This window comes from Gallus gallus, chromosome 14 (assembly GCF_016699485.2).
Source record: "Gallus gallus isolate bGalGal1 chromosome 14, bGalGal1.mat.broiler.GRCg7b, whole genome shotgun sequence".
Taxonomy (NCBI): Eukaryota; Metazoa; Chordata; class Aves; order Galliformes; family Phasianidae; genus Gallus; species Gallus gallus.
Genome location: NC_052545.1, coordinates 15051938 through 15068081, shown reverse-complemented (window position 1 = coordinate 15068081; position 16144 = coordinate 15051938). Strand labels below are relative to the sequence as shown.

Sequence of the window (16144 nt, the reverse complement as noted above, 5' to 3'; positions counted from 1 at the left end):
GTAGAATAAGGAGCGAGCACATGAGAACAGTCTCTTCTCAACATGTAGAATTAATCTTCCATTAGAATGAACTGCCAGAGCTGTTCTGTAAAACAGTAATAACTGATAATCCTTGGATATGTGCTTCAGAATTTCCATGGAAGAATTCTGGTAAGCACACGCATTCGAAGCCTGCCATTTCCTGGAGCAGCGTGCTTGTCTCGTCATTTGGTAACGTTTTCATTTTGGTATTAATGACATACTTACACCAGATGCCTCATCAGTGGAACTCAGTTTCCTTTCTCCCACCATCTATTGTACCTCATGTCAGACTATCAATCGTCTGCTATTTTGTACTAAAGATGGATTCTTAGAATTTTGATGTATGTAATACACAGGAACAACAGAGATCAAAACAACAAAAACAACAACAAACCACTCCATCCATTTGGGGTCATATCTCTTTTTCATAGAATCACAGAATCATTAAGACTGGGGGAAATACCACAAAGATCATGACCATCCCTGCCTTCAACCCAACCCCTGCAGCTCAAACAAACTGGCTGCACATCGACGTGACTGTCGATGTCACGATGGTCCCGATGTGACCGCAGGGACATCCTTTCTTGAGAAGAGAAGGAGGTTCCAGGAGATCTGTAAGTAAGGTAAGATTAATTAGAACTGGTCTCCTAAAACCACAGTCTTTTCTTAGATTTCATGAAATTAATGGGGATGGTTTCTACTTTTAATATGATTAAAATTAACTGTATTACAGTACCTACTTTTTTTAAAGAAAGTGGTCATTACTGTATTTGAACAGCTGCATCCGATTGCGTAATCAGATCAATAACAGATTTCTAATGAGGCCAATGTGACATCAGAGGGGACAGAGGGATATGAATATGAGGGATATGAACACGAGGGACATCATCTGAAATGACAGCACTGTAAAGGCTTGTGGAGGGCTGAAAAAGCATAGAAGAGCTTTTCGATTTGCTGCTGGGGAGCTTTAGAAGGCTGATTTAAAAGACAGAACAAAGATGCTCTAAGTGGTGAGCATCAGGCAGAGCATTCAGTATCTTGAACTGTTTCAGCATTGACATACAGAAGCTTTTTGTGGTTCCTGGTGGTGAAAGAATCATTTGCTTGTAAAGAGTTAAACGGAGCTCTTGGCAGTGAGGGCATGAATGCTGCATAGCCCTTCTTGCCTTTGTTTTGAACTTTAAAAAACAAAGGTGTGATTAGTTGGAGCAGGTTTTCCCCAAGGGAAGAATATGGAGTGTAATTTCATTACAAAATACAATGCTTGGAGATGAACTGGAGCTGGGTTTTTTTAATCCACCCTAAGGGATTTGACACTTCTATTTCTTGGTATTTCTCTCATTGTAGACCAGTTTCTTCGTGCTGCATTTTAATTTTTCCTCCCCTGGTGAAACTGTAGCTGTCTCTTTGAAGCTTGGAGCATCTTTTCTTGTAGGTAAAACTATCTCAAAGCATTAGTTCAACAGGACAACTGGAAAAGGAGGGTACGCTGCAGTTCTTAAAGGTGTAATATAATGCAGTAGTCCATTGAACATGGGTACCTTTAAAACTGCCTTTAGGAAAGGATGTTACATGGCCAAGAAAGGTGTCAAAATAGCAGTGGGTTGCCTAGAGGTCTGCCTTAGTGTGTGGTGCATACAACAGAAGTAGCAGCCGTGACAATCTTGTTCAGAACCCTATTATTTTCAGAATAATGGATGTTTGTATGATACTACGATATTTTTCTGACTTCAGCTGCTTCTCTCCACCATTCTCCTCTGCAGTATTTAAGTGGTGGCATAGTAGGCTGGCTCATCTAATGCACTGAAGGGCTTTGTCATTCTGTTGCAGTGGAAAAGAGGGACAACTGCATCTTCATCTGCAATGGTCCCGTGAGGGGCATGTCACGCTGCATTCTAGTAATGGGCACCGTTCTTCTGACACTACAGCATTGCAGCTATTCACACATTTCTGCCAGTTCGGGATATTAGCAGGTGTCAACCTCTACAACTAAAGTCCCCATTGTAATTCTACTCTACAGGCAAAACCATCAGTTTAACCAGTTAATGCATGGTGTGCATGGAGAGCATAGCTTCACTTTAATGGTATAAAGCTGATTCAGGGGTAATGGTTGGCAGGCCTTGTAGTCTCAATGGCAAAGGTGGTCATCAGAGATGATGGTTTCCAGCCTTAGTTCTTCCAGACTCTTATCTGCTCAAGTACGACTGAACTTTATGTGTGTGAGTAAATGGGGGAAATCTTCACTGCAGCAGCTGACTGGTGGCAAGAGGCACAGTTACCTTCCCTACCTACCCCCACTGATTTTCTCTGCCCTTAGAAAGCTGAGTCAAGCATCAGCCATACTTAAAAATGCCATTATTAAACGGTTGGATATTAGGAAGAATTTCTTCTCAGAAGGAGTGTTTAGGCATTGGAACAGGCTGCCCAGGGAAGTGGTGGGGTCAACATCCCTAGTGGCATTCAAGAAATGTGTAGATGTGGTACTTAAGGACATGGTTTAGTGGGCTGTATTGGTAGTAGGTGGGTGGTTGGACTAGATGCTCTCAGAGGTCTTTTCCAATCTTAATGATCCTGTGACAGATGTGTTGGCTTTGGGTACAGCCCAACTGCTCAGCGCGCGGCTGGCCGCTGGTCAGACTCATCCCTGAGCAGCACTGCCATCACTGCTCTGGGAAGGAGCTCTGCTCTCCATCTAGACTTGAGCTTACATGGCTCAGTGACTCACTTCGTGCTCTTAACACTGAAAAAAAGAACTTAGAACTGGAGGACTGAGTATCTCCAGACTTAGAACATATTTAAAATTGTAAATGAAGGTTTTGTAGAGATGACCCAAACATCTGTGGAAGAGAGAATTCTTTAGAGGAGCCCCTCTGCCGTGTTCCCCTTTGTGAGGGTCAGGAGCAGCTGAGTTGCTTTACTTGATGATTACTGACATCTGGAAGAAGTGTGCAATGTACTGGGCTGCCTTTACTGCAGAGGAAAAGTAGCGGAATTTACTGTTAGAGATTCTTCTGCAATTTTTGCCATTATAGAATCATAGAATGGCATGGTTTGAAAAGGACCTTAAAGATCATCTAGTTCCAGCCCCCCTGCTATGTGCAGGGTCCCCAACCACCAGACCAGGCTGCCCAGAGCCACATCCAGCCTGGCCTTGAATGCTTCCAGGGATGGGGCATCCACAGCCTCCTTGGGCAACCTGTTCAGTGCGTCATCACCCTCTGGGTGAGAAACTGCTCCTAATATCCAACCTAAACCTCCCCTGTCTCAGTTTAAAACCATTCCCCCTTGTCCTATCACTGTCCACCCTTGTAAACACCCCCTCCTGTATATATGCTCCCTTCAAGCATTGGAAGGCCACAATGAGGTCACCTCGCAGCCTTCTCTTCTCCAAGCTGAACAAGCCCAGTTCCCTCAACCTTTCTTCATAGGAGAGGTGCTCCAGCCCTCTGATCATCTTAGTGGCCCTCCTCTGGACCTGCTCCAAGAGCTCCATGTCCTTCCTGTACTGGGGGCCCCAGGCCTGGATGCAGTACTCCAGATGGGGCCTCACAAGAGCTGAGTAGAGGGGGACAATCACCTCCTCTCCCTGCAGGTCAACCCTTTTTTAATGCAGCCCAGAACACAGTTGGCCTTCCGGGTGCAAGTGTACACTGCTGGCTCATGTCCAGCTTCTTTCTCTTGATCATTGTCTAGACCTTCCTGAAGAAAGATAAACATGATAGACATTGGAGTTCACAATCTCTCTTGCCCAAGATGCATTACAAAAAAAAAAAAAAAAAAAAAAACACCAAAAAACCAACAAGAAAAAACCAAAAACCACAACTCAGCTGTTAGTTGGACTGACTTTAATTCCACTATGAAAATGGGAAAGAAGGCAGACAGCTGAAATTCCATGTAATGGCAGTTATAGCAGAATATCTGGCTCTGTGGGCCTAGTATTTCTCAATTAGAAACTCCTATTACAAACCAGAATAAAAAAACCCATAATTTCTGAAAATCTAAATCTCAGCCTTACTAATAACTCGAGGCAGACAGGGAAATACTGTATACAGGCATTACAGAACAAAAACATTCCTTCCTAAAAAACAGCAGACAGCAGTTCAGCGAGGGATGCTGCACAACAGGCAGGGCCAGAATGTTTTCTCAGAGATGAAGCTTTTTTCTTATGCCTTATCTGTGCAAAAAGATGTTTCAGAAGTAGAAAGTGCTGCCTCTCATTCTACACTTGTTGGGTTGTGAAAAGAGAAAATGATACAGTGAGAAGGCAAAAAGGCCCCAGATTCTTTGGACATGTTTCTGTAATCTAGAATATTTGGATAACTAGAAATATTAGTGACAGGTGCAGGTCTTGCAGGTCCCTCCTGTAATTTGTATTCCTGAAACTGAACGCAGAGGTATGATCAGATAAGTGACATTCTGTCTGTGGATAAAAGATGAATGTTACTGGCCTAAGTTCTGACAGATAGGCAGTGGGGCCATAAACAGGATCTAACTGTGTTACAGACGCAAACGTGCATCACTGGGATACATCAGATGACTTATTCCTTCTTAAATGCACTGCTGTGACACTTCCCTTGGAATAGATCACAGCACTGCCACAGTGTAAGAAGAGTTTTTTCACCCCTGGAAATGCAGCTTGGGCACACCGGGTAAGTGGGTGCCATGTCTGAGATGCACTGATATGCTTGTTGCTAACATTAGTGCTCAGTTTGGTCTCCTAAGTCTCTGGCTACCAGTAACCTTTTAGCTGGTGGGGTGTGGATTTCCAGAAAGAAGACATTATTCAGATATTCAAGGCCAGATGTTTTATCCAGAAACCACACCTGCGCTGCTGACCCGCTCACCTGCAGGCATCCAGACAGCTGGCTCAGCTTTCCTTCAGAAAGAATATCAAATGAACCTGAGGGTTGTTATTCTAAACTGCTTCCAGACCCCCTGAGTAGAGTGATGTGCAGGGAACAGGCAGGATTTACTGGAAGGAGAGTAAGGGAGAGTTGAGGAAGTGCAGGAATCCAGTGCATCACAGACTCTCAGGAACTAGGAGGCATTTTAGGACAGCATCTTCCTGCAATTAAAATTAACGTATAGGAACACTTCTTCACAGAATTTAATACAAGTGCTGGCTGAGAAATCTGCCTCCTCTGACCTCCCCAGCACACACTCTGTTGAGGCTGGTTCTCCTTCCCCTCAGAACTAAACTCGTACTATGACTTCCATTTGGTGTAAGTAGTCTTCAATTTTAGAGATTGATGCTCACTCAGGAAAGAGTTGTGACTATAACACAGACAGTAAATTTAGAGTGCTCATTTACGTGACCATTTATTTGCCAGGTGAGTCACAGCAGCAGGACCTTCATTAGCCATACAAATTGTTATTTCTCCTCCTCCCCAAAGGATGGGAGAAAGGAGCTGACACAGAGGCTCCGGCTATTGCTGAGCAGTTACCAAAAAAAAAAAAAAAAGAAAAAAAAAAGAAAAAAGAGAAAATGAACAGTGGCATTTCTGTCATGCCTTTGCTACTGTCTCTTTAGAAAATACACTGCACCATAAAGGTACTATGAAACCATCATGTTTCTTTTTGCTGACCCTTGCCCTGAATCATAACTGAGCATGTATAATTCTCAAACCATGGAAGAACCCTTTTATAGTTTAAGAGGATTTGAAAAACTGTTGTAATTTGTCCTGATGTCAAAGCATCACGCCTCACTCCTTGCCAAGTGCCACTTTTATTGATCAGTCAGTGGCTGAGCTGTAGCAAATACCTGCCCAGCCCTGGCCATCATGTGCATCACATCTGTAGCTTTCTGGTGAGGCCTCAGGTGATGTGGAAGCAAGTGACCGGAACAGCTTCATTCACAGCTGTGCACGCAAACCACCTGCACTGCAGTCCCAACACATCACAGCTGAAATGATGGGTTATGAAATTTCGTCATGGGATTTCAGGTATATTGGCTTAGAAATCTTCCTCAGCTTTTCCTGGTGTCGAAATGTACGGCCTTGTTTCTGGGTAAGACCCATGGGAGGCAGATGGATCTGGAAAAGAAAATCCCATCAGTCAGGTGCAAACAGAGAGGCTACCAAAAAAAAAAGAAGAAAAAAGAAAAGCATATACACATACTATTTCATTGAGTTTTCAATAATTCCTTCACTTTTTGGAGAGGACAACCATGCTGTCTGAAGTCAGGTTATTAGATTTCTGGGCAAAGAACTCTCTGAAGAATGATTAGTGGTGTGACTCTGAGGCCTTAAACATTGGGTTTAAGAAAATCCTGTATATTTGAGGTTTTGTTAATTCTAGTTTGCAATTTGAAATCAGATTGTGATGATAACATTGCTGAAATATGTCTGTAGGCAGCATTCCACAACAGCAAGACCCAGAAAACCCAATAAGTTCCTGAGCAGAAGTCTTAAAGCAGTGCGCTTTCCTCATACCTAGGCAGCAAGCCACATCTGCCTTCTTATTGTTATCATCATATATGCCATATGAAAATGCACAGCCAGTGTCATTGGTTCCAGAAGCTGATGGGGCAACAGGTAACAGCTTCTCCTCTGCCTGACAGTCCTTACACAGTGGGAGTCATGCAGCTGTATGCCCCCAGGTGATGGGAAAAAGGTCAGTGTCAGCAGTAGATGCTATTGCTGCTGGAGCTTCACCCTTTAAGACAGCGCTTTATGTGCAAATAGTAATAAAGGTACTGATGGCCTAGTTTATATGAGAGTACTGATACAGGACGATCCCTGAAGGTTTTGAAGTGGATGCAAAGCATATGTTCTGATGATTTTTTCTAGGATCACAGCATGCCAGATGCGCACTGTTATTCTGCACAGTGGAGAAAAAAAGCAAACTGTATTGTGCAAGATATGCTAAAAGTGACCATATTTTAGGCAAGCATCCAATAAGATGCAGATTAATTTGGACCACAGCCACCTTGGTAAGGAAACTCTTGGTGTGAAAATGTAAACTAATCAGCAGGAGAACAAAGGCAGTGCCTGTGGGAGGCAGTGTGTAGTAATATGGACAGGAACAGCTGGACACTGAGGAAACTATATTGCCTGGTGCAACAGAAGACACTGCTGCACCTTCACTAATTTCCTTCATCTTGGGCAGGTTTTTCTCTAGGGACAGGTGAAAAGAAGCAGCAAGGCAGGAAGATGTTTTCTAAGACCTGATCTATGCCAAGGAGAATAGTTACAGGCAGCACAGGCCATGAAAATGATTAGGTCTGTGACATATATCATGTAATTAAATAGTTTTATTCTGTTCTAGTCTCTTAGTTACGTGAAAAGACGAACAAACGGATTTAATTCTGTTACCATCTTTCTCTGCAGTGAAGCTGCCCACATGATGACAGCCCCCAGAACTCCACTCACACAATGACATTGGGGACTCCTCGAGAGGAAACGAGCTGACTAACAGCGAGATGAGAGAGAGTTTCTGCATGCAACTGGCTTACCTGGCTCTGATTTAGCAGAGTACCTGAACACAGGTGGGATGTGTGGTGTGACGGCAGTAGTATGGATTTATGATTTGAGTGGGAGCTAACGGGGTGCACCTATGGTGAACAGACATACTCACAGGTCTTGGGTAGGGGATGTTGTAGTGAAGTCCAATTTGTATTCTTGCCTCACATTCGTCTATGCACTGCTTAATCAGCTTTGGATCCATCACCTAAGATAACGGAGAGTTAAAAATAAATATTTTGTACAAGTACAAAAATCAGCATTTCAAACTCAAACCTTTTTTTTCCCTTCCCTTCCTTTTTGCAGTTCCAAGGATACAGTGATGGTGTTTTTCACATCTGCACTTCTGAGCTCAATGGCACTGAGTAGCAGTGCCCAGAGGCTATCAGAACTGTGAGAGTAGAAGAGGTTTTACTCAACTTTGGTGTTTTCTCTGTAAAAAAGACAATACACGCAAAAACTACCACTACCTCCATGAAAAGGCACGCTCACGCATTCATCCGCTGCAAGACAACAAGGGGCGACACGTGAGTGTCATTCTGTCCTGAAACTCACACTGAAGTCAGAAACGTAGTGTTCATTTGCACTTAATTCTGATTTTTGTATCAGCTGAATTTAGTCCTGCACTGAATTGGGCTACAATGCCTGCTCCAAAAGTAATGCCTCCTATTTCATTTTGTTGCCATGTGACAGATGGCTGCAGAGGGCACTCTGATAGAACGCCTCCTAATTATTTCCAAGGAAACGACAACAGCTACAAAGAACAAAGTAACACTACTTGGTAAAGAAAAATCTCCATCAGTGTTCACAAGTGTTGATGAATGTCAGTGGGTGCCATTTTTCCAGGTGGAGGAATTCAATGACACCACTTTCCTTCATCTACACTTCCATGTCAGACACCATTCTGTCAGATCTGTCACATGGCAATAAAAAGTAATGGAGTCCAACCTCTGCTGCCATCCCACCAACAGTCAGAGCTGCCTCCAATAGAAGGCACTGCTTTCAGAGCAGTCCTGCTATCAATTTTCTAAGTCCCTCTTTTCTTTTTTTTTTACCAACCATTGCCAGGTTTCATCAGTAGCTGTACCAGATATGTTGACAAAGGTTAAAGAAAATAACTTCAATGTAGTTTGTACAGCTTCATACAAATCAAGAAATTGAGTTGTGCCATTTAATGGCACCAAAGCAGCCATTTCTTCAAGGACATTATATTTGTTCTCAGTACCTCAAATGAAAACAAGTTGAGCATAGCTGTAGCATCAGTACCTTCATCTATCACCAAAAGTTAAAATTTGAAATTAGCAGCTCTACCCTCCAAATTTCATCTGATAGATGTTCCTATTTCTGCACTTCACCTGACTACAGTCTGGTGAGACAAACCAATGTTAGAAAACTGTGGGTTTTAATCAGAACAAATTGTATTTGCCACACTTTCTGTCCATTGCTCAATAAACTCACCATCAGTCAGTGTGTATGATGTTTTTGCAATCAGGTTTGCTACCACATAACAAGCTTTTATATTAGAGTCCATCTAAGGTGTAACTTTAAAAAAAAAAATGTTGAGAAGACATTTTTTTCAGTTCTGCTGTTTGTCTTTACAATACATTCCTTGGTGTGCACTGAATTTGCAGCATGTGTTTGCATATAACGACTTTTCAAATGGTAATCCTTGAAATCAGACACAATTTCCTTGCAAATTAAGCAGTGCCATATTAGTTGTCTTGGCAAAAAAGTACTCCTCTGTCCATTTTTTTATTGAACTCTCATCCTTCAACCACAACTTTTCATTTTTGGGGCTCTGTTTCCCGGGGAGATGGCAGGAGGTTGGCTGAGTCGTCATGGCAGTGGTTGGATCCACTCACCAAGCAGCACAGTGCGCAGCACGGGCAGTGCTCATCGAGGTGACATGCCTGACCTTGTGCAGGAGTTAATGGAAATCTCAGAGGGTTTGAGTTTTCTTACCAAATATCACCCCTGAAATAATAAACTGTAACTCAAATATGCCTTAAAATGTGCTTGTACCGGCATTTATGGCAAAGGAAATCTGGGAAATCATTTTTTATATTCATACCTTGGCATCCAGCCACCAGGAGCGTGCATAGCACAACAAAAGGAGTCAGAAACTGAAACCCGCAATGACACACACTTACATCTTTGTTTTTTCGGAACAATGTTTTGGCTTCCTTTATGATGTACTCCCTCTCTGCAGTAGTTTCTTCCGCCTGTCCTGATGCTGACTGCCATTTTTTGGCTATCCGAAATATCTTGCGGTAGAGGCCCAGCACTTCTTGTCGCATGACTGCTGTCATCTGAAACAAACCAACACCACAAAAGCCCCAGTGCGTGTGGAAGACCACCACGTGTACTGTTTTTCCACACAATTCAATTGGCGTAAGAGTATTTCCACCACCTAAAGAAAGAATTGAAATAGCTGTAAAAAGCAATTCGCTGTTGAAACCTGAAGACCCAGTCCAGCAAAGCATTGGCACTGAGACTTAAATCTGCCCCCATGCAAGCAGCCTGAGCTCCTGCATGAAGTTAAGTGCTCGTTGCAGTGCTTTGCTGAATCAGAGCCCCAGCTCGGGAACGGCCGTGTTTCCTTTCACTGCGATTTTGCAACAGGCGTTGGGTGAGTCACCGAAACTCTGAGGTGTCCCCGTTGTGTTGTAACAACGCTGACCCTGTCTGTGCCACTGCCTTCGTATCTGTGAATCAAGCACACAGTGACAGCACTGCAGCGCTGCTGAACGCCAGTATCGATGCCAGATGCCGAGCAGCTCATTTGCTGTGCTACTGCAACAGTGATCCAGCCAGAGTCTGATGTGATGAAGAAGTGATGAAAGCGATGTTATCTGAGCACCGCAGGAGGCAGACTGTGAGTTTAGGAAAGTCCTGACCTCCCCGATTTTTGGAGAGCTGGCTGCCTGCTGAACCCACGCTCCAGGTGTGCCAAGAATCTGTGTCAGAAATGAAGAATTAAATCCCATTCTCATTCTGTGTAAATGAGTACTTTGTCATGTAAGTGGTGCCACTGCTCCAGCGCAGACCACAAACATCCCCAAGACAAACACTGCAGGAGCTGCAACACTGCTCCTTCCCCAAAGACAGATCCCACTCCACCTGGATTAGATTTACCAAAATGATGACTTTAGGGATTGTCAAAGGTACTTTACTGTCTGTGAAGGACAATGCAGCAGCGCTGCAAAGTAAGTGCATGAGTGCGATGAGGTGCAGATGCTGAGCACAGCACATGACTGGGCTGTCTTGGGACCTACTTGCCAACCTGGAGCTCCAGTTGCTGAATGTACCCTGACATCAGACCAGAACAGTTAGGAGCAGGGTCACTGCTGTCCTCTGGGAAGAGCAGGCCCTCCACCACCTTGGTGCACAGAACATGGTGCACAGAACCACAGCTACTGCAGAATCTGATTCCTAACACATGCCCCCACATCACTGCAAGAGGCTTGGCAACTTGGACATCGTTTCACCTCTCTGTCGTCTGTGGTGATTCCTGTTACTGGGGAAAGCAAAGAGTGTTCTGGATCAGGCCACGCAGCTCTGAGGGATGACCCAACCAGGACACCCGCCCTTACCAAATGCAGAGGCACAGCTGCTGACCCAAAGGCACAATTTGGTGCTCTGTGCTTTTAGCTAAAGCTTCCTGACGCTTCACTCCCAGCCTGTTCTGCTGTAAGCATCGCCATCATTTGAAGGCTCCTTGTTTCATAAACTCCATTGAGGATCTTAAGAAGTACAGACATGAAATTCTTTCTCTGATTATTGAGAGAACATTTGTATTTCTGTATTTTAAAATATTTACCTAATCATATATATTCCTCCACATATAAATTGACTTCTCTTAGCCAGCAGAAATTATTTCTAGTAAATATGTAGGGTATTTCCAGGGAGCAAGTACCTGTGATAGAACAGAGAGGCAGCCCCAGCTCGCCAATCACTTTGGAACAAACGCTTCAATTTATTCACTCTACAGCTCCAATTCTGGGAAAGAAATAAAATCAATCATACACAAAACCACACACGCACTTGCATCTTAGAAATCATTGCTTCCCCCTGTGTTCTTTTCCAAACAGCAACAGCTCAGTTACAGGGGTGCCCTCCAGCCTCAGTCCCACACCAGTGCCACTCTGCTTCTGCTTCCCAGGTGTCACCTCTGGGAGCTGCTCACATTTGCTGCTCCCTGCCACTAATAAATGGGAGTATGCACTGGAGAGTTTCCCTTTAGGTTCTGACATAATCCATAATGAAAAATAAGAGGAATAATTTCAGGGGAAACAATTGCATCAGAAGTTCCTGTGGCCACAGCTCAGGACCTATATCTCAGAGCTGTAATCACAACTTATACTTCCAGATCTTAAACATCATGAAGAATCTGTTCGTTACGATTTTGTCCGGAAGTTTAGGAGCAGCATTCTTTTCTCCCACTGTCTGCTTCTTCTCCTCCCCCTGGAATTTACTTCTCTGTTCTGCAATGTCTCGGTGCTGGAAGGGACACAGGGCTGCACAGCTCCTGGCTGCGTCATGCAGCACTGCTCTCCTTCCTGCATGTGCAGGGTGATGAACAACATGGCAAGCAGACTTCCACACACCCTCAGCAACCAGCTCCTCCTGCGTCTGCCTTTAGTTAACAATTTCCACAGCTCCTGCACAGATCCATGAAGGTGTGAGGAGCTCTGTGCCTCTTCCAGGGCCAAGAGCAGACAGGACAAAATTCAAAGCATGGTTCAGACTCTGATCTCAGAACGCAAACGGAGTAATTCCATGGAGAGAACAAAATTATTTTCAACCTAAAATGTGTAAAAGAGATTCAGTGTTTTCGTTACAAATAGAACCCTCACTGATAGAAGCGTAAGAAGAAAGGGTAGAAGTCACATATTAGTGCAATTCTGCAGGTAACACTACTTGTATTAGTTTTGTGGGTGTGCAGAATGACTCTGAGTGGGACAGAAAGGAGGGTAAGGAAGGATTTCATGTACTTTTACTCATCATGCTGTTTACACCCTTGGCATTTACATCATAATTATATTTCACAGCTCTGAAACACAAAACAGATGTTACAGCACTTTCCCACTAATGTGTATCTCGTGGTGGTCACCACTCGTGTCACTGTGGAACACAGCCCACAGATGTTACCCACAGGCACTTTTGTTGCAAAGGACAGAGCTATTCCATTTGCTGAGCAAATCTCAGGAGTTTACTGCAACAGGGCAAATAAGGAGAGGTCGAAGTTAGGTCTGCGGTGTGACAAGTGGTGGGGTGCAGGCTGCTTCAGGGCTGGTGAGTCAGCAAGCCCCCCAGGAAGCAACTGCTGGATGCTGAGGCGCAGCCCTGACCACATGGGGCTGTGTCCTTCTTTTCATCTACCTGCAAACCCATTATCAACAGGCAGGTCAAGTGCTCCAAGTGTTCCATTGTTCCCAAACCCGCAAAGGCGCCTTTAGCCTATCAGGATTTACTGCATGATGGAAATGCCATTTTTTTGTTGTGTTCATTAAAGCAAGTAGGCCTTTGGACTACCAAAGGTAAAAGCAAGTTTCTCTTTCAGGAAATGAACACACATCTTTGGTTTTTTGGACAGTTAATGCAGAAGTTCAATGGCCTGAATAACCAGTTAAACACCTGTCTTCTTTCGTTATTTGCAGGTTTGCATAGAATTTAAATTAAAAGTGCATACAAAAAATAAGGAAGGGAATCTGTCAGCTGCACTGTGAGGTGACACCAGCAGTGCAGTGTCAGAGCTAGGACGGGGGCCAAGTGGCACGGACACTTGTTGGCGAGCAGCGAATTCACAGTGTGGGCAGCCCTTCCCTGACTGCATGGCTCCTCTGCTGTACCATATGTCTGTTTCATGTCATCCTTCCAAGTCAGTCATTAGCTACTCACTTTAAACATCAAATCTGCCAGCAGCAAGCACAGAGAGGGCTTTAGGGAACAAAGGGTGAAAGCTCATGGGGAAAAATGGATATTTCACAACACAGATCTTTTACACCCCAGCTAAGGCATGCATTAGGAACACAGATGCTTAATGATGATGCTGAAAGCATATCTGCTCAAAGGAGAAGGCAGGGAACGGAACGCTGTGTGGAATCTCCTGACAAGGGAGGTTTGAACTTCTCGGGTGTGAAATGTTTTATCTGGTGGCAATATACCCTCTGCCCAACAGCTAGGTCACTACTGGCAAGGATGTTCTGCCAAATTGCTGGGCTGACTGTTTATAGAATGAAGTGACATAATTCAAAAGCATAATGCACAAACATTATGGTATAAAAACATGGTCACCTTCAGCCTGCACAACAATCCATATCTCATATTTTTAAATGCACCCCTTGGCTAATAATTATTTAAAGAGCTGCAAAAACCTGCACATAGCCAAATGATAGCACTCAGCTAAGCAGTGACTGCAGCTCAACTCCTGCTGCTAACGCAGCAGATAATCAATGGCTCGTTTCACAGCCACCCACAGCAACCAGAGGTCAGCAATCCACACTCGCCCTTGGGCATGTTTCTCTGGCACAATGCAGCGGGTCAGGGAGAGGAGGGCCCAGGCTCTGTGACAGCTGTACACTGAGCTGCCTTCCAGCAACACTGAATTCCAGAATTCACCTTACATAAAGGTAATTCAGTTCTCTTTTACTCGAATCAGAGACATGGTGATCTGTGACAGCTATGTGCTTGTAGTCTGTACCTGGCAAAGAAACTGTGTTTGATTTCCACTGCTTTCCATTCTTAATGGAACATTCACACCTTTTTCTTTTATAGATTCAGACAAAACCAAATAATAGCAAAACTTCCATCACAGCCAAAATATTCCATCGTCACATGGTGAAAAATGAACTAAACTGGAAGATCACACTCTTCCACACTACATCCTCATTTCCACCAGGGATACAAACCTGCACATTTCAAGAAACTTCCACCAAAGACCAATTTGATTCCAAGCATTTCTCATCATTTGCTACAACCATAAATCTCAGCAAATTTGATGACACAGTTATTGAACCAAGTTATTCAGTAATGGCACCAGAAAGAAAGCAAGGTGGCTTTCAAGTGGCTGTCTAATTTGTAATGCCAGTACCTTGCTGCTGGCAGGCTGAAGTGGTTTGAAACACCGAGTAACACCTCCAACACAGCCAAAGTCTCTGTGCCTGTGCTGCCCACCAGCTGCACCGGGACTGATGCCCTTCTGCCGCTGCCTGGGAGCACTGCCTGCACCTGGCTGTCCTTTCAGCTCCCTCCTACAAAGGGGCTGCCTGTTGGTGCTGCCTTTTGGTGAGAAAAAGGAAACAGAATGCAACGAGAATGAAATTAAATAGTAAGAGTGAAGGCTTGGATTTTATCACTAGTTTCCCAATGTGACTTCAAATAAGTGAAATCGCATAAAATGAGGATCTATGACATTCCACGACATTCTCTTCACTTGAATAAACAAAAGTGGAAATCCTTAACTTGTCCCTTTTGATGACAGAGCTGGCTGTTGAAGCATTACCTGATTTGCATGGGATGGGCAGAGCGCGCTTTGCCAGCCTCAGAAGGAACACAAATGCTGACTGCAGCTGCGGAGAGGCGGTGAGGAAAGGAAACACGAAAAAGCTTCTTTAAATATCTCTTAAGTAGTTGTTACAAAGCCAGCAGATTTCAGGTGAACTCTACGGCAAGGTGAGCTTGCCACCAGCCGTGCAGCCTTGCCACTCCTCATTTCAGAGACTTAGAAATGCCTTCTCACGTTCAGCTCTGTTAGTCACAGAGGGAAGAAGAGGTTTTAACGCAGTGTAACAAATGCAGCAGAGAAGCACAGCTCAGCTCCCCCCGGGCCTTGCGCATACCGCCCCGATGCTCACGAACATGCAGAGGCGGAGCCATAAAACCCAGCGCTCACTGACGCACTCGTCCATAGCCCCGCTCGGAGCCGAGCAGCGCTGTGCGCCCAGAGGGCGGCCCGGGACTCCGCTCTGAGCGCTCCTCCCGCCCCCTCCTCGTGCCCCGGGCGCTCCGCACAGCACCACGCTCCGGTACAGCGCCTGTGTTCCCGGGCAGTGGTACGCGCTACTGCAGCTCCTCAGCCGCTCTTGGAGGACTACAGCGCGTCGTGCTGCGGGGAGCGCGCAGCGAAAGGCGGACGGGGCTGGGCACGGCTGGGCACAGCATCCCACACCACCAACGCCGACACCGGGGGACGGCGGAGCGCCGTGGGCCGGGAGGGAGCGGGGAGACCGTCCAGCCCAGCCCCAGCTGGACCGGGCAGCCGCGAGCCCCCCCAGCCACGCCCCGAGCACCGCCGGCGCCGCAGCCGCCACAAGGCGGCCCTGCCCGAGCCGCCGGGCCGCATGGGGGCGCTGCAGGCGCGGGCGCCGCTCTGCCCCCTGGCGGCCGGGGCGGCCTTGCCCCGCACTGGGCGGACCCAACGCCAACCCCCCGCTCTCCTGACCTCTCTCTCCCTCCGCCGTACCCCCGTGTCGGCTTGCCCGCCCTCAGCGCCCGCTTTACCTTCTGGCAGAAGCTCCTCCACGCCGCGCTCTCCGCCCTCGCGCCGCAGCTCGGCCCTGCTCCCCTCAGCCCCGCCGCGGTGAGTGCGGGAGTCGGCGGCGGCCCCTGTCCTCACCGTGCGTGTGGCGCCGGGCGCGCCGCGTGACGTCACGCTGCCAGCT

At 45.8% G+C, this 16144-nt stretch overlaps 1 protein-coding gene across 24 annotated transcripts; it reads right to left on the bottom strand.

Moving 5' to 3' along the window:
* Positions 1–3849: 3849 nt before the first annotated feature.
* LYRM1 (LYR motif containing 1) lies at positions 3850–16140 on the bottom strand. 24 transcript variants are annotated; one of them, XM_046900681.1, is made up of 7 exons: positions 15984–16140; positions 14986–15230; positions 10757–11480; positions 10379–10438; positions 9632–9891; positions 7597–7689; positions 3850–6053 (listed from the first exon to the last, which is right to left on the bottom strand). In XM_046900681.1, exons 5-7 carry the CDS (start codon positions 9788–9790, stop codon positions 5937–5939), a joined length of 369 nt encoding a protein of 122 aa, XP_046756637.1. In that variant the 5' UTR covers positions 9791–9891; positions 10379–10438; positions 10757–11480; positions 14986–15230; positions 15984–16140; the 3' UTR covers positions 3850–5936. The 24 variants fall into 24 exon arrangements, with proteins under 24 accessions (XP_046756637.1, XP_046756638.1, XP_040503349.1 ...); XM_046900682.1 differs by having other exon boundaries at positions 9632–9790; XM_040647415.2 differs by having other exon boundaries at positions 9632–10998; positions 11075–11224; positions 11398–11480.
* Between the last annotated feature and the right edge of the window lie 4 nt (positions 16141–16144).